At 43.8% G+C, this 18,947-nt stretch overlaps 1 protein-coding gene across 1 annotated transcript; it reads right to left on the bottom strand.

Annotated features, from left to right (window-relative positions):
* Positions 1-10,327: 10,327 nt before the first annotated feature.
* On the bottom strand, positions 10,328-16,326 carry LOC118387075 (CLOCK-interacting pacemaker-like). Its single transcript, XM_035775213.2, has 3 exons — positions 15,998-16,326; positions 15,212-15,420; positions 10,328-15,036 (listed from the first exon to the last, which is right to left on the bottom strand). The coding sequence occupies exons 2-3, from the start codon at positions 15,321-15,323 to the stop codon at positions 14,024-14,026; spliced, it is 1,125 nt and encodes a 374-aa protein (XP_035631106.1). The 5' UTR covers positions 15,324-15,420; positions 15,998-16,326; the 3' UTR covers positions 10,328-14,023.
* Positions 16,327-18,947: the final 2,621 nt, after the last annotated feature.

Here is an 18,947-nt window from a genome sequence, read left to right on the forward strand (position 1 = left end):
ATAGAACAGGTGAGTACAGGTAGAGTAGATAGAACAGGTGAGTGCAGGTAGAGTAGACAGAACAGGTGAGTGCAGGTAGAGTAGATAGAACAGGTGAGTGCAGGTAGAGTAGATAGAACAGGTGAGTGCAGGTAGAGTAGACAGAACAGGTGAGTGCAGGTAGAGTAGACAGAACAGGTGAGTGCAGGTAGGGTAGACAGAACAGGTGAGTGTTGGTAGCGTAGACAGAAAAGGTGAGTGCAGGTAGAGTAGATAGAACAGGTGAGTGCAGGTAGAGTAGATAGAACAGGTGAGTGCAGGTAGAGTAGACAGAACAGGTGAGTGCTGGTAGAGTAGATAGAACAGGTGAGTGCAGGTAGAGTAGATAGAACAGGTGAGTGCAGGTAGAGTAGATAGAACAGGTGAGTGCAGGTAGAGTAGATAGAACAGGTGAGTGCAGGTAGAGTAGATAGAACAGGTGAGTGCAGGTAGAGTAGACAGAACAGGTGAGTGCAGGTAGAGTAGACAGAACAGGTGAGTGCAGGTAGAGTAGATAGAACAGGTGAGTGCAGGTAGAGTAGACAGAACAGGTGAGTGCAGGTAGGGTAGATAGAACAGGTGAGTACAGGTAGAGTAGATAGAACAGGTGAGTACAGGTAGAGTAGATAGAACAGGTGAGTGCAGGTAGGGTAGATAGAACAGGTGAGTACAGGTAGAGTAGATAGAACAGGTGAGTGCAGGTAGGGTAGATAGAACAGGTGAGTGCAGGTAGGGTAGATAGAACAGGTGAGTACAGGTAGAGTAGATAGAACAGGTGAGTGCAGGTAGAGTAGATAGAACAGGTGAGTGCAGGTAGGGTAGATAGAACAGGTGAGTGCAGGTAGAGTAGATAGAACAGGTGAGTACAGGTAGAGTAGATAGAACAGGTGAGTGCAGGTAGAGTAGATAGAACAGGTGAGTGCAGGTAGAGTAGATAGAACAGGTGAGTGCAGGTAGAGTAGATAGAACAGGTGAGTGCAGGTAGAGTAGATAGAACAGGTGAGTGCAGGTAGAGTAGATAGAACAGGTGAGTGCAGGTAGAGTAGACAGAACAGGTGAGTGCAGGTAGAGTAGACAGAACAGGTGAGTGCAGGTAGAGTAGATAGAACAGGTGAGTGCAGGTAGAGTAGACAGAACAGGTGAGTGCAGGTAGGGTAGATAGAACAGGTGAGTACAGGTAGAGTAGATAGAACAGGTGAGTGCAGGTAGGGTAGATAGAACAGGTGAGTGCAGGTAGGGTAGATAGAACAGGTGAGTACAGGTAGAGTAGATAGAACAGGTGAGTGCAGGTAGGGTAGATAGAACAGGTGAGTGCAGGTAGGGTAGATAGAACAGGTGAGTGCAGGTAGGGTAGATAGAACAGGTGAGTGCAGGTAGGGTAGATAGAACAGGTGAGTACAGGTAGAGTAGACAGAACAGGTGAGTGCAGGTAGGGTAGATAGAACAGGTGAGTACAGGTAGAGTAGATAGAACAGGTGAGTGCAGGTAGGGTAGATAGAACAGGTGAGTGCAGGTAGGGTAGATAGAACAGGTGAGTACAGGTAGAGTAGACAGAACAGGTGAGTGCAGGTAGAGTAGATAGAACAGGTGAGTGCAGGTAGAGTAGATAGAACAGGTGAGTACAGGTAGAGTAGACAGAACAGGTGAGTGCAGGTAGAGTAGATAGAACAGGTGAGTACAGGTAGAGTAGACAGAACAGGTGAGTGCAGGTAGAGTAGATAGAACAGGTGAGTGCAGGTAGAGTAGACAGAACAGGTGAGTGCAGGTAGAGTAGATAGAACAGGTGAGTACAGGTAGAGTAGACAGAACAGGTGAGTGCAGGTAGAGTAGACAGAACAGGTGAGTGCAGGTAGAGTAGACAGAACAGGTGAGTACAGGTAGAGTAGACAGAACAGGTGAGTGCAGGTAGAGTAGATAGAACAGGTGAGTGCAGGTAGAGTAGACAGAACAGGTGAGTGCAGGTAGAGTAGATAGAACAGGTGAGTGCAGGTAGAGTAGACAGAACAGGTGAGTGCAGGTAGAGTAGACAGAACAGGTGAGTGCAGGTAGAGTAGACAGAACAGGTGAGTACAGGTAGAGTAGACAGAACAGGTGAGTGCAGGTAGAGTAGACAGAACAGGTGAGTACAGGTAGAGTAGACAGAACAGGTGAGTGCAGGTAGAGTAGATAGAACAGGTGAGTGCAGGTAGAGTAGATAGAACAGGTGAGTGCAGGTAGAGTAGATAGAACAGGTGAGTGCAGGTAGAGTAGACAGAACAGGTGAGTGCAGGTAGAGTAGACAGAACAGGTGAGTGCAGGTAGAGTAGATAGAACAGGTGAGTGCAGGTAGAGTAGATAGAACAGGTGAGTGCAGGTAGAGTAGATAGAACAGGTGAGTGCAGGTAGAGTAGACAGAACAGGTGAGTGCAGGTAGAGTAGATAGAACAGGTGAGTGCAGGTAGAGTAGATAGAACAGGTGAGTGCAGGTAGAGTAGACAGAACAGGTGAGTGCAGGTAGAGTAGATAGAACAGGTGAGTGCAGGTAGAGTAGATAGAACAGGTGAGTACAGGTAGAGTAGACAGAACAGGTGAGTGCAGGTAGAGTAGACAGAACAGGTGAGTGCAGGTAGAGTAGACAGAACAGGTGAGTGCAGGTAGAGTAGACAGAACAGGTGAGTGCAGGTAGAGTAGACAGAACAGGTGAGTGCAGGTAGAGTAGATAGAACAGGTGAGTGCAGGTAGGGTAGATAGAACAGGTGAGTACAGGTAGAGTAGATAGAACAGGTGAGTGCAGGTAGGGTAGATAGAACAGGTGAGTACAGGTAGAGTAGATAGAACAGGTGAGTGCAGGTAGAGTAGACAGAACAGGTGAGTACAGGTAGAGTAGACAGAACAGGTGAGTGCAGGTAGAGTAGACAGAACAGGTGAGTGCAGGTAGAGTAGACAGAACAGGTGAGTGCAGGTAGAGTAGATAGAACAGGTGAGTGCAGGTAGGGTAGATAGAACAGGTGAGTACAGGTAGAGTAGATAGAACAGGTGAGTGCAGGTAGGGTAGATAGAACAGGTGAGTGCAGGTAGAGTAGATAGAACAGGTGAGTACAGGTAGAGTAGATAGAACAGGTGAGTGCAGGTAGAGTAGACAGAACAGGTGAGTGCAGGTAGAGTAGATAGAACAGGTGAGTGCAGGTAGGGTAGATAGAACAGGTGAGTACAGGTAGAGTAGACAGAACAGGTGAGTGCAGGTAGAGTAGATAGAACAGGTGAGTGCAGGTAGAGTAGATAGAACAGGTGAGTGCAGGTAGGGTAGATAGAACAGGTGAGTACAGGTAGAGTAGACAGAACAGGTGAGTGCAGGTAGAGTAGACAGAACAGGTGAGTGCAGGTAGAGTAGACAGAACAGGTGAGTGCAGGTAGAGTAGATAGAACAGGTGAGTGCAGGTAGAGTAGACAGAACAGGTGAGTGCAGGTAGAGTAGACAGAACAGGTGAGTGCAGGTAGAGTAGATAGAACAGGTGAGTACAGGTAGAGTAGACAGAACAGGTGAGTGCAGGTAGAGTAGACAGAACAGGTGAGTGCAGGTAGAGTAGACAGAACAGGTGAGTGCAGGTAGAGTAGATAGAACAGGTGAGTGCAGGTAGGGTAGATAGAACAGGTGAGTACAGGTAGAGTAGATAGAACAGGTGAGTGCAGGTAGAGTAGATAGAACAGGTGAGTACAGGTAGAGTAGATAGAACAGGTGAGTGCAGGTAGAGTAGACAGAACAGGTGAGTGCAGGTAGAGTAGACAGAACAGGTGAGTGCAGGTAGAGTAGATAGAACAGGTGAGTGCAGGTAGGGTAGATAGAACAGGTGAGTACAGGTAGAGTAGATAGAACAGGTGAGTGCAGGTAGGGTAGATAGAACAGGTGAGTACAGGTAGAGTAGACAGAACAGGTGAGTGCAGGTAGAGTAGATAGAACAGGTGAGTACAGGTAGAGTAGACAGAACAGGTGAGTGCAGGTAGAGTAGATAGAACAGGTGAGTGCAGGTAGAGTAGACAGAACAGGTGAGTGCAGGTAGAGTAGATAGAACAGGTGAGTACAGGTAGAGTAGACAGAACAGGTGAGTGCAGGTAGAGTAGACAGAACAGGTGAGTGCAGGTAGAGTAGACAGAACAGGTGAGTGCAGGTAGAGTAGACAGAACAGGTGAGTGCAGGTAGAGTAGATAGAACAGGTGAGTGCAGGTAGGGTAGATAGAACAGGTGAGTACAGGTAGAGTAGACAGAACAGGTGAGTGCAGGTAGAGTAGATAGAACAGGTGAGTACAGGTAGAGTAGACAGAACAGGTGAGTGCAGGTAGGGTAGATAGAACAGGTGAGTACAGGTAGAGTAGACAGAACAGGTGAGTGCAGGTAGAGTAGATAGAACAGGTGAGTACAGGTAGAGTAGACAGAACAGGTGAGTGCAGGTAGGGTAGATAGAACAGGTGAGTACAGGTAGAGTAGACAGAACAGGTGAGTGCAGGTAGAGTAGATAGAACAGGTGAGTGCAGGTAGAGTAGATAGAACAGGTGAGTGCAGGTAGAGTAGATAGAACAGGTGAGTGCAGGTAGGGTAGACAGAACAGGTGAGTGCAGGTAGAGTAGATAGAACAGGTGAGTGCAGGTAGAGTAGATAGAACAGGTGAGTGCAGGTAGAGTAGACAGCACAGGTGAGTGCAGGTAGAGTAGATAGAACAGGTGAGTACAGGTAGAGTAGACAGAACAGGTGAGTGCAGGTAGAGTAGATAGAACAGGTGAGTGCAGGTAGAGTGCAGGTGAGTGCAGGTAGATAGAACACAGGTGAGTGCAGGTAGAGTAGATAGAACAGGTGAGTGCAGGTAGAGTAGATAGAACAGGTGAGTGCAGGTAGAGTAGACAGCACAGGTGAGTGCAGGTAGAGTAGATAGAACAGGTGAGTACAGGTAGGGTAGACAGAACAGGTGAGTGCAGGTAGAGTAGATAGAACAGGTGAGTGCAGGTAGAGTAGATAGAACAGGTGAGTGCAGGTAGAGTAGACAGCACAGGTGAGTGCAGGTAGAGTAGATAGAACAGGTGAGTACAGGTAGAGTAGATAGAACAGGTGAGTGCAGGTAGAGTAGACAGAACAGGTGAGTGCAGGTAGAGTAGATAGAACAGGTGAGTGCAGGTAGAGTAGATAGAACAGGTGAGTGCAGGTAGAGTAGACAGCACAGGTGAGTGCAGGTAGAGTAGATAGAACAGGTGAGTACAGGTAGAGTAGATAGAACAGGTGAGTGCAGGTAGAGTAGACAGAACAGGTGAGTGCAGGTAGGGTAGACAGAACAGGTGAGTACAGGTAGAGTAGACAGAACAGGTGAGTACAGGTAGAGTAGACAGAACAGGTGAGTGCAGGTAGAGTAGACAGAACAGGTGAGTACAGGTAGAGTAGATAGAACAGGTGAGTGCAGGTAGAGTAGACAGAACAGGTGAGTACAGGTAGAGTAGATAGAACAGGTGAGTGCAGGTAGAGTAGACAGAACAGGTGAGTGCAGGTAGGGTAGACAGAACAGGTGAGTGCAGGTAGAGTAGACAGAACAGGTGAGTGCAGGTAGAGTAGATAGAACAGGTGAGTGCAGGTAGAGTAGATAGAACAGGTGAGTGCAGGTAGAGTAGACAGAACAGGTGAGTACAGGTAGAGTAGACAGAACAGGTGAGTGCAGGTAGAGTAGACAGAACAGGTGAGTGCAGGTAGAGTAGACAGAACAGGTGAGTGCAGGTAGAGTAGACAGAACAGGTGAGTGCAGGTAGAGTAGACAGAACAGGTGAGTACAGGTAGAGTAGATAGAACAGGTGAGTACAGGTAGAGTAGACAGAACAGGTGAGTGCAGGTAGAGTAGATAGAACAGGTGAGTGCAGGTAGAGTAGACAGAACAGGTGAGTGCAGGTAGAGTAGATAGAACAGGTGAGTGCAGGTAGAGTAGATAGAACAGGTGAGTGCAGGTAGAGTAGACAGAACAGGTGAGTACAGGTAGAGTAGATAGAACAGGTGAGTGCAGGTAGAGTAGATAGAACAGGTGAGTGCAGGTAGAGTAGATAGAACAGGTGAGTGCAGGTAGAGTAGACAGAACAGGTGAGTGCAGGTAGAGTAGATAGAACAGGTGAGTGCAGGTAGAGTAGATAGAACAGGTGAGTGCAGGTAGAGTAGATAGAACAGGTGAGTGCAGGTAGAGTAGATAGAACAGGTGAGTGCAGGTAGAGTAGATAGAACAGGTGAGTGCAGGTAGAGTAGACAGAACAGGTGAGTGCAGGTAGAGTAGACAGAACAGGTGAGTGCAGGTAGAGTAGATAGAACAGGTGAGTGCAGGTAGAGTAGATAGAACAGGTGAGTGCAGGTAGAGTAGATAGAACAGGTGAGTGCAGGTAGAGTAGATAGAACAGGTGAGTGCAGGTAGAGTAGACAGAACAGGTGAGTGCAGGTAGAGTAGATAGAACAGGTGAGTGCAGGTAGAGTAGATAGAACAGGTGAGTGCAGGTAGAGTAGATAGAACAGGTGAGTGCAGGTAGAGTAGACAGAACAGGTGAGTGCAGGTAGAGTAGACAGAACAGGTGAGTGCAGGTAGAGTAGACAGAACAGGTGAGTGCAGGTAGGGTAGACAGAGTAAGTGTTTGGTGGTTGCAGCCATGCCCCTCCCCTTTATGTTAATTCTAAAAGTTTGGAGTATCTTCATCCATTGTCCAACTGTTGCATTTATAATCATTGTTTTTAAAACTGTTTAATAATTTTCGGACCACAATACCCACCCCTATCCCACTAACCAAAAATCAGATCAATTCCAGAGATCAGATAAATGTATCCCTCCTCAGCCCAAGGACCTGGGCCTGGGCCTGGGAGGGCAGCACTTCTTCTGCCAACATTTCTGTAAATCTTCCACAGATGGGTCTCGTTCAGCTGCTTCTAAAGCAATGTACATTTTTTCGCAGCCCAATTTACAACCGATGTGATGAAGGCCAGAAACCTGGATTTGTCAAAGCACAGTTCATGGGGTCCCCACGTTGTAATGGTAACATTCACTGTTGGTCCTTTTGTAACGGCAACAGAGGGAGCATTCCCTCCCACTCCACCCTCAACACTTCTCACTGCCTCTGCATAAGTAACACTCTGTCCTATTCTGACTTTAGCTAGATGCACCTGTGGCACTTTTATCGGGAACTCTGACGACCTCACTTTATGATTTCCTCCACAGTTACTACACTGACTGAGCTAGTCCTCCAGGCATGTCCCCACGAGATGGAAACCCCACACACCTGGTACATCTAGGCTGCTCCTTCCTACACCCTGATACTACATGACCACATTTCTGGAAACACTGCAGCACAGTAGGCACGAATGTTGTAACTGGGTAGTTTACCCATAGCAACCATTACTCGAGAGGGAAGATACTACAAAACAGGGGTGTACCGATCTCGTGGTACTCATATTTGTTTTATCATACTTGATACTCGTAATCGGAAAACCTGGAGGTGTGCTTTAAATGGGGGTAAAGACAAAACCTAAGGTGCTCTATCACTCAAGAGTGCATCTCAGAGCACATCTTTATGTTCCTTCACTCATTCACACACATTGTTAAACGACCCTAACTGATGAAAATGCACATGATCTACTTACTTAGTCCTATTAAATTATCAACGAAATAGGCTAATACATAGCCTAATTCATGTCTGGGTAATAATGCCTGCATTCATTCCAGACACAGATTTAGATGAAGGTAGGATAATTCGCTTGCCTCATATATTGTTTCATTTTCGAGAGGAGCAAAATTTATCTTGCCGACACTTATGCCACAACATTCGCACAATCAAAATAAACAATCTACATTTGTAATTTTATTTTCTAATGAACTGTCACTCGGTATACATGCGTGAGCAATAAGAAATAATAATAGCAAGAAGTATGGACTTAGATCAAGACATAACGACAGAGGTCGTCAGCAATGTAATAATTAAGGACAGACAAAGCAGGCCTACTAAACAACATGAACCTTTCTGTTATTTTGGTTTCATGTTAATTCATTCTGTGTTCCCAGTCCAAAATGACCACCCCATTATAGCTGATTATAAATCCATAATAATACATGTATTATCACCTAATGTTGTTAGATCTTTTTATCAACTTAAGTTCTTGTGAACATTACACGTTGTGAACATCTATTTGCTATGTATGGCCTGTAGGCCTCATTAACCTGAGCTCATACAACTCATTGAGTTTTTAAAAAAAAGCATAATGTATGGATTATTTTGACTATAACAAATACTCAGATGAAACATATTGTGCTATTTATCATAAGACTACTTTGTGTCAAAGTGTAACAAGGACATTTGTTTTGAAACCATTTCAAATGTTTAAATAGTGGCACAAAATAACATCTGTTGTGTTCCCGGTCAAAACTGACCGGTATGATTTTATTAGTAAAGAAAGGACAAAGGCCCAAAACTACACAAGAAAACTTTACCATATTACAAAATTAATGTCTGAACACATAAAGAACAACAGTAACAATAACGGTATTACTAACAAACTATAGTTAACAATTGTTTACAGACAGATTATTGGGCAGCGTCCCCTAAAAGTGACCAGACGCTCATCCACTGTGATGTCTGGACTTGGGTTATAGGTGAGTGGCAGGCGCTGTACCCACTTGTGCCAAACCTCTCTGATCGCTGCCAGCTTGTCTTGTTGACGGCGGCCTGGTCTTGTATCACAGTGGTCGAAGTGAATCACCTGTGACAACACGTGAAATGTCTGGAGTGACATAGTGGCTATCTTGACTTCCGCCGAAGTCGGTTCCTCTCCTTGTTTGGGCGGCGTTCGGCGGTCGCCGTCACCGGTCTTCTAGCCATCGCCGATCCACCTGTCATTTTCCATTTGTTTGGTCTTGTTTTCCCACACACCTGGTTTACATTCCCTCATTACGTGACGTGTATAATACCCTCTGTTCCCCCCATGTCTGTGTGTGGTTTGTTTGTTGTAAAGTGTTTGTGCATGTCTAACTGGTTTGCGACGGGTTATTTCAACCCGTATTTTGTTGTTTCTGGGTGCAGTTTGTTTTGCCTAAATAAACCGCTCCGGTTGTGATCCATGTCTGCCCTCCTGCGCCTGACTTCCCTGCAGCCAGTTGCACCTCTTACAGTGGCACAAAAAATTGCCCGACCAGACTCTGCATCCCATAAACTGGTGGTAGTTTATAATAATAATAATAATATATGCCATTTAGCAGACGCTTTTATCCAAAGCAACTTACAGTCATGTGTGCATACATTCTACGTATGCATGGTCCCGGGAATCGAACCCACTACCTTGGCGTTACAAGCACCATGCTCTACCAACTGTGCTACAGAAGGACCATCTATACATACCAGTCAAAATCAAGAGATCCGCCCGCGTATGCTTGGACATCTGTCCGGTGTACCTCTTTCCAGTTGTCTTCGTAAATGCGTCTCCCCTCCAAGTTGGTCATGTTTATCACTATAATAATAATAATATAATATATGCCATTTCGATTGACTCTGTCAGGAACAGTTCGAAGCAGGATTATGTCACCAACCCGGGATATGGCGTATTTCGTTGGCCCTGGGGTCATTCTGATGTTTTCAGCCGGCAGCTGACCTCTCCTCTCAGGTGTGGATGAAGACCAGGTCAAATTCCCATTATTTGACCGGAATGTAACAACATCCTCAGCAGGGCCCTCTTCCTCATCACTGGAATGTAACAACATCCTCAGCAGGGCCCTCTTCCTCATCACTGGATTGTTTCACATCGGTTGTCTCTTGGTCTGAATCATATTCTGTGTTGTCTTCAACTTCTGACACTTCCTCCTCTAATGCATCTTCATTGTCTTCACTCCTCTAATAATATAATATATGTTGCTATTGTTTGTGAGAATGCCATTAATTATCATACATTACAGTGCATTCGGAAAGTATTCCGACCCCTTGACTTTTTCCACATTTTGTAACATTACAGCTTTATTCTAAAATGTATTTCATACATTTTTTCCTCATAAATCTTCACACAATACCCTATACTGCTGGGTGTGCATTGCTGCGCTTACCACAAAGTAGTATAGCTTTCTTATGTACATGTAAATGTGGACTCTTACCTCTTGTCAACATGCTTGCCTACGCTCCTGCTTTGAAGTGAGAGGAAGAACATTCACATCCCATCTCTGGACTATTAGTATGTTTTTATTTTACTGTCAGTTGTCTGTTCACTTGGGATCTCATCCATTTTCTCTACTCAATTAGCTATATTGACTCAGATATTATCATGATTCATCATCACCAGACAGAGATCATGTTCCTTGAAATAAAGTTTATTAAGCAAGCAATGCATCTTAAAAAAAGTACAAAAATGTTATGTTCAGCAACACAAACACAGATAATGCATTTACTGATCATCGTTCAAACTGAAGGATGCTCTGATTTGCTTAGCTGCAAAAAGAGTGTTTTCAAGGTCCATCCTTTTAGAAAATGTACAGTACCAGTCAAAAGTTTGGACACACCTACTCATTCAAGGGTTTTTCTTTAACTTGACTATTTTCTACATTGTAGAATAATAGTGAAGACATCAAAACTATGAAAGAACACATATTGAATCATGTAGTAACCAAAAAAGTGTTAAACAAATCAAAATATATTTTAGATTCTTCAAAGTAGCCAACCTTTGCCTTGATGACAGCTTTGCACTCTTGGCATTCTCTCAACCAGCTTCACGAGGAATGCTTTTCCAACAGTCTTGAAGGAGTTCCCACATATGCTGAGCACTTGTTTGCTGCTTTTCCTTCACTGCGGTTCAACTCATCCCAAACCATCTCAATTGGGTTGAGGTTGGGTGATTGTGGAGGCCAGGTCATCTGATGCAGCACTCCATAACTCTCCTTCTTGGTCAAATAGCCCTTACACAGCCTGGAGGTGTGTTGAGTCATTGTCCTGTTGAAAATCAAATCCCACTAAGCTCAAACCAGATGGGATGGCATATCGCTGCAACATTCTGTGGTAGCCATGCTGGTTGAGTGTGCCTTGAATTCTAAATAAATCAAGTGTCACCAGCAAAGCACTCCCACACCTCCTCCTCCATGCTTCACGGTGGAAACCACACATGCAGAAATAATCTGGTCACCTATCTGGGTCTCACAAAGGCACGGCGGTAAGAAACAAAAATCTCAAATTTGGACTCATCCGACCAAAGGACAGATTTCTACCGGTCTAATGACCATTGCTCGTGTTTCTTGGCCCAAGCAAATCTCTTATTATTATTGGTGTCCTTTAGTAGTGGTTTCTTTGCAGCAATTCGACCATGAAGGCCTGAGTCACGCAGTCTCCTCTGAACAGTTGATGTTGAGATGTGTCTGTTACTTGAACTCTGTGAAGCATTTATTTAGGCTGCAATTTCTGAGATTGGTAACTCTAATGAGCTCTCTTTGCTTACCATAATATGGACTTGGTCTTTTACGAAATATCTTCTGTATACCACCCATACCATGTCACAAAACAAACTGATTGGCTCAAACACATTAAGAAGGAAAGGAATTCCACAAATGAACTTTTAACAAGGCACACCTGTTCATTGAAATTCATTCCAGGTGACTACCTCATGAAGCTGCTTGAGAGAATGCCAAGAGTGTGCAAAGCTGTTATCAAGGCAAAGGGTGGCTACTTTAACACATCTCAAATATAAAATATTTTTGTTGTTTAACACTTTTTGTTACTACATGATTGAATGTGTTATTTCATAGTGTTGATGTGTTCACTATTATTCCACAATGTAGAAAATAGTCAAAATAAAGAAAAACCCTTGAATGAGTAGGTGTGTCCAAACTTTTGACTGGTATTGTATAATTTAGAGTTGTATAATTTATAGTAATAGAAAAACATTGGTACATGATTATCTGTTAGGGCTATGGACCATTTGTCATCAATCACAAGCTATTACCAATGTGCTACTGAAACATTGAGAAATACAATCACAATTAATTGATGTCTTTGCGATAAGAAGGCAGAGTAAAATTATACAAAAAAAGCTGCCAACATTTAAATACAAGACTCCCAATTTGAGTCAGGTTTCAAAATATGTATCCAATCAACATAAGCAAACATTTACACTTTTCACCTATTCAAAACTGTGGTAACAAGCAAACACATGTCTTATTCAGTTCTAAAAGATGACAAATTCAGGAAGCTCACATTTTAAAATGGCTGACCTGAGGCCTATTACTAGTATTTACACAAGATAACATCTAGCAAATGAGCAAATGATATCACATTCGTTGTATTTGTAACAACTCTGAGGCACACAAACCATTAAAGATGCTTTGCAGGACAAAATGTCAAGATGTGGCACTAAGGTATGTCTGAGAGTCTGTCATCTTACAGAGAACTAATTTGTTTTTGTCCTTGACACCACATAATCAATTGTCTAAATAAGGCCATGAATGACCAAACATTGGAGAGAGATACTATATGTTGGTGTATCTATTACAAAACACAAAAGAATAACAGATCAAAAATAACTTCAGCTTATGATAAGTAGTGCCAACTTAGTCTTAATTGGGAGTAACTTCCCACACCATTTTTTATTTATTTCAAGGCATTAATTTTATGAAGAGAAGTATATGTTATAAGCGCTTGGTTCAGCACAGTAAACACGCTTTTATTTATACTTAAATGAACATCGACCAAAAGGACAGCGATTGAAACTATCAATAAAAAAACATCCCTTTTGCAAAAAAAACAAGCTATGCAGGTTCGATGTTCTCAAATTAATCTTCATTTCTGCCTTGGAGAAAAGAAGCAACGCTCCATAGAAATTCCTTTGGAACTACCTGCTAATTATTTGAATGCAAATACAATAAAATGTTTTAAATAAAATTCTGCTTTTGGATAAAGCCTTGACAATTCTCTTACAAAAAATGTTATGACAAAAAGATTTCAGCCCATCTTCCATTTGAGGGACTTTCATTAGTCTTTGATGTATAAAAAAAATGCTTTGATGAACAGTATCCTCACTAGAGTCCTAAAGGAGTCTATGTAAATCACTGTCTTTAGTCCATGAATTCACGAGGGGAAAAAATAATTCTGTGCTGCTTTGCTTTCCATTCCCCTCACATGTGCTCCAGTGGAAACCTACTGTATAAGTGGCTACACACTGGGCACAGACGTCAATTCAACGTCTACTCCACATTGGTTCCACGTAATTTAAACAACCTCGATTCAACCAGTGTGTGCCCAGTGGGTATTGTAAAACATATCACTAAACATATTTGTTTGAGCCTAAATTAACACCATATATTTTCATGAAAAATGTGTGGTTTTGTTGGGTTTAATTCAGGTACCCAGCACTCTTACTAACTATACCATGCAAGCCATCTTCAATATAGGCCTATTTTACTCATCACGATGACGGCTATAAGTGTCAAGTGGTGGGCACTTTCAGCTTCCAGTAAAAAACTCCCTTAGGGCTTATCTCAGAGATACTCAGAGCACAACAAGACTTCTTCTAAGAAGCAGGAAGGTGGTTTGACAGGAAGAAGGCGAGCCAGGCTGGGTACAACAGAAAAGAGAGAATGCAATGTCCACCACCCTATTCCCCATACGCTATACATAGGATCAAAGTAGTGCACTATATAGAGTCATGGTAGTGCACTATATAGGGAATAGAGCGATTTCATATCATACAGAAGAAGCCTCCCATCCATCCTGGCCTGATTTGGGGGGTAAGGCAGGCAGGCTACAGTGTTTACCAGGAATATGCCTGGCCTGATTTAGGGTAAAGCAGGCAGGCTAGTGTGTAGAGGGAGTTTGCCTGGCCTTGTTTAGGGTAGCTGAACCAGGCAGCAGTGCAGGGAGACAGGGTCAGAGTAACTGTCTGTTTGTGTGATCATTGTGGGCACATTACTGTCGGTCCAGCTTCCTCAGTCAGCCCAAGTCCCAGCCTCCCCCACCTCAACTCAGTCCCAATCTAACAGATGAACCCCTGCTTTTACTTAGTCCAGGTCTAATCTGTATCTACCTTTAAGATGCTCTGCTTCCCACTGCCCTTCCCTTTCTCTTCGGTCTCTTTCTCTTCTTCCTGGAGGCTGGTTTGCAGCTTGCGCCAGATGCTGGTGTCTCCGGTCTGCAGGGCCTGCAGGAAGAGGTTGGTGTGCTCCTTGAGCCGGTCCAGGTCTCCCTGGGTCCTGCGGTTCTGACGGAGCAGGTCCTTGGTTCTTAGGGTGATGTCCAGCAGGCCAGACTTGGACAGGATGTTGTACGTGTTGCAGAAGCGCTTACGCTTGATGTCGTGGTCATCTCCATCGCCGTTGTCGGTTGTGGTGGCGTGATTTGGGAGGGAAAGAGGCTGGGACTTGAGTTTCTCAGGGTGGCCAAAGTTGAGGGTGTGAGAAGGAGTTACGGTCAAGGACGGGGCAGGGGTGTACTCTGATCTACTGACGGCGGGGGAGGGTCTAGCAGGGCTGCTACAGGCACTGGAGTCTGTGAGGGAGAGGGTGAGGGCGAGCCTGCGCTGGGGAGAGGGGGACAGAGAGATAGTTGGAGGAGGGAAACTGAGGGTGCTGGAACCAGAAGAACCAGAGCTAGAACTACCAGACTGCTGCTTCTGCTGTTTGTCTCTGTGGCTGTGATGGCGCTCCCGGTGGCTGGAGGACAAACCGCTTCTCTCTGACCCCGACGAGGAAGAACAAGAGCTTCCTCTCCCAGAGGAACTCGAGCTGTCCCCAGGGTGAGGGGCAATCTTGGGGTAGGACCTGAGGATGGGAAAAAACTTTTTTGGGCGCCGGTGTTTAGAGGAGGCCTCCTTGGGGTTGGAGGTGGTGCAGTGGGAGACCACAGGTTGTAGGAAGACAACCTGAGGCTGCTGGATGATCATGGGGGGCATGTTGGAGTAGGACCCCCCCACCACAGCTAGCTGTGAGGACTGTGCCCCCAACACTGATCCAGGGCGCTGAACCTCTCTCTTGGACACCGAGTGCGATGAGCCCTCAGAATCTGTCGGGTCTATGGTGCTGGCATCTGTAGGGGGAAGGAGAAGATTGATTTGGTGTTTTCGGGACCAGAAAATAAAGACAACTTCAATGATATGGTGGGGGAAGACAGTTGGGAATCAATAAATGGAAGTGTAATAGAAAGAAGATGATAAGGGTGGGAGTGAAGACATCAAAGTGAAAGAACCATGTGAAAGACAAACCTGAGAAGCCAGAGTCTCTCTCTGAGTCTGTTCTGGAGCTTCCAGACTTCATGGCTCGTAGTTTGCTCATGTTCCTAGAGTGCCCTTCTGCTTTCCTTTTGGTACTACTCATATTGTCTGTTTCTTTTTCCAATGGTCTTGTCACTCACCGAGACTACTACACCCACATCAGTACCCACATCAGTGTAGTTAGTAGATGGATAGGAAACCTGGGATGCACCAAAATAAATGTCAGCATTATGACATGGTTACTTCATGCCTATTACTACTCCTTCGTTCTGTTCTAGGGGGTGCAATACTTTTGGACATCTAGCCGGTTGTAGCCAACTTGCTAGCAAACATTTACCAGTCTTGCAGCCAATCATAGCGTTTCCTTCCCACCCATATAGGACACTGAAAACGTCGGACATGGGCTGGGTAGACTACTCTTTCTACTCTTATTCTGCTAGAATCTAGCCGTTTCTGTGTCCTTGCTGCTAGGATCATATTTCATATATTGTTATTGTCCTTGCTGCTAGGATCATATTTCAGTAGCTAGCTGCAGTTTTAGCACAACAGCTAGCTAGCTAGTTAACGTTAATCCAATTTCTAGCTATTGAAATTAGCTAGCTTAGCTAACGTTACTTGGTTATTACGGAATACTATACCACCTAGTAAGTCTGAAAATAACGTAGCAAGCTACAGTTCTCAAACGTATTAGTTAGCAACGATTACATTACAGAACAATGCCTAGACATGATTGAAACAGTACAAATGTACTTCGTGCCCTTCCCCAACCGACCCTACCTTGTGATCGAACGTTCCCAGTCGCCGCGGCCACAGCCTGTCTGTCTGGTGTGACCGTGTAGTGTCCGCAAGTAGAAATATAAACGGTGCTGTACACGGGACTAGATTTATGGTACACCCCTGTCAGCTAGCGCACATGCAGGGGAGGAATGCCACAAGAACCCGCTGTTACAATGTCTTGCTCGAGACCGTGCAATATTCAGAATGACCAACAATGTTCTTTCTCCCCGCGGTGAAAAGCAGGAGCGGACACAAGATAGTCTTCTAATACCAATGTTTTATACCTCACATGTCCATTTTTGGAAGTCTGTGGGCGTCTCGTCGTGTTCCAAGCGTGGAGAGTTGTGGATACGTCACATTCTTTTGTCTATGTTGTCCGCCCACTACTTAGATTTTGCGGCCTCTCATTGGTCGATGAGTTGGCACTGAACTAAGAAACGTGACCGTATGCCAAGAGTGTGGCACGTTGATCACATTGTGTCGAACAGTAAACCATGTGAGTTGTACAGTACAAGCATTTCAAATGTATGGGGAATCCGTGACGTGAGACCTAGTCTTCTGTTACATTACATAATAAATAGTTCTCAGCCACTGTGTCCCAAACCTAACCTTTGGCTGTCAAGGCTCCTCTTGCAAAGTAAACTGTACAAATTATTCTGTAATCACCTGCCACACCTGCAGTTATTTTACTTGATGAACACTATAGGCTACACGTTTTCCCTGGTCATGCCATTATGTTATTATCATAACATAATTATAACATAATCATAACATATAATGCAAAAGTCATAAAATCCCTATACTGCCCTACCAAGCAAAAAGGCAGTAACTGCTCAGTTGGTAATAAATGAGTTAATGTCATTTTTGCTACATTAAATACATGCTTAATCAAGTGGACAAGTATCCTGCCTCTGTTGTATTGTGTTTTGGAGAAAATGGGTGTTAGCAGTAACTGCATAAAGTTACCATGAAACAATAATGTTTGTACCATGTTTTGTGCTGCTTCCATGTTGTGTTGCTACCATGTTGTTGTCATGTTGTGTTGCTTCCATGCTGTGTAGTCATGTGTTGCTGCCTTGCTATGTTGTTGTCTTAGGTCTCTCTTTATATAGTGCTGTGTTGTCTCTCTTGTCGTGATGTGTGTTTTGTCCTATATATAAAATATATATATTTATTTGTTTTAATTCCCAGCCCCCGTCCCCGCAAGAGGCCTTTTGGTAGCCTGTCATTGTTAATAATATTTTGTTCTTAACTGACTTGCCTAGTTAAATAAAGGTTCAATAAATACATAAATAAACCAAGGTAAATAAAAGCCATTTTTCCCAATTCCACGCTATGAGCAGTTACTGCCTTTTTGCTTGGTAGGGCCGAATAATAGGCCTACATTATATTAACTATAAAACAAACTGATGGGATGGAGGGGAAGTTCTCAGGACACACACACACAAACACACACACAAACACACACAAAATCGAAACAACCCACATGAGGACAATCAGATCATTTTTCCTCTCCAAGAGTCAGTCAGACAACACATCATGACCCCAATACAATGAACCCAGCACATTCCCAAGACAAGGACACTTTTGTGTTAACAACTCAAAATGTCATTCACACATGTCATGTCTGATACAGATAAACAATGTGATACACAAGCCCATTGTTATAAACTTATTTACATTTTAATACATTTCATTTTCAAATTTCATACAGAGGAATCCATATGATTAGTTATTCTTTACTGTCTGATGAAAGTTACAATTTAGAACCCAAAGGAGTTACTTCATATTTCTAACCCTGTCAAGAGCATAATCCTACATATGAAGACCCTTGCAGAGTGTAAATGTGTGTGTGTGTACAGCAGATGATATCTTCTTATAGGGACTCTCAGGTTCCCTTGTTAACCCCGACATCATTATAAGTCTTTATATAACCTACAGGTAACTGCAAAAATAAAGGAAACACTTGAGTAAATGAGTAATACAAAGTATATTGAAAGCAGGTGTCTCCACACAGGTGTAGCCTCCTGAGTTAATTAAGCAATTAACATCCCATCATGTATAAAAATGCCCAGTTGCCCATTATTTTGGCTACCATGGCTAGAAGAGATCTTTGAAAGAGGGGTCTCCAATGAGCATGGGGGGGTTTAAAGTGTGTGTGTGTGTGTGTGTGTGTGTGTGTGTGTGTGTGTGTGTGTGTGTGTGTGTGTGTGTGTGTGTGTGTGTGTGTGTGTGTGTGTGTGTGTGTGTGTGTGTGTGTGTGTGTGTGTGTGTGTGTGTCACCAGATCTCTCAAACCCAATTGAACACTTATGAGAAATTTTGGAGCGGCGCCTGAGACAGTGTTTTCCACCACCATCAACATTTCTCATGGAAGAATGATGTTGCATCCCTCCAATAGAGTTCCAGACACTTGTAGAATCTATGCCAAGGCGCTTTGAAGCTGTTCTGGAGGCTCGTGGTGGCCCAACGCCCTATTAAGAAAGGTAATGCTGGTGTTTCCTTTATTTAAGCAGTTGGTAAAAAAAAAAGTTACAATATTTTTATTTAAAAATTTAGCAGACGCTACACTGAATGTACAAAAATCTTGTTGGGGGGGGTGATTAACACCTAGGTTCCAGGTAATGATTGACTCCGCTGTCCTGGCGTCGTACCACCATCCAGAGTTGCACCTACCCCCTCAGCGACTGCCAGCAGGTTCATGGGCACATAGGCCATGTGAAAATAGCTTGGATTGTTTTGCCAGCTACAGTTGAAGTTGGAAGTTTACATACACCTTAGCCAAATACATTTAAACTCTGTTTTTCACAATGCCTGAGGTTTAATCCTAGTAAAAAATTCATTCCCTGTCTTAGGTCAGTTAGGATCACCACTTTATTTTTTGAATGTGAAATGTCAGAATAATAGTAGAGAGAATGATTTATTTCAGCTTTTATTTCTTTCATCACATT

The sequence above is a fragment of the Oncorhynchus keta genome, chromosome 8, assembly GCF_023373465.1.
Source record: "Oncorhynchus keta strain PuntledgeMale-10-30-2019 chromosome 8, Oket_V2, whole genome shotgun sequence".
NCBI lineage: Eukaryota > Metazoa > Chordata > Actinopteri > Salmoniformes > Salmonidae > Oncorhynchus > Oncorhynchus keta.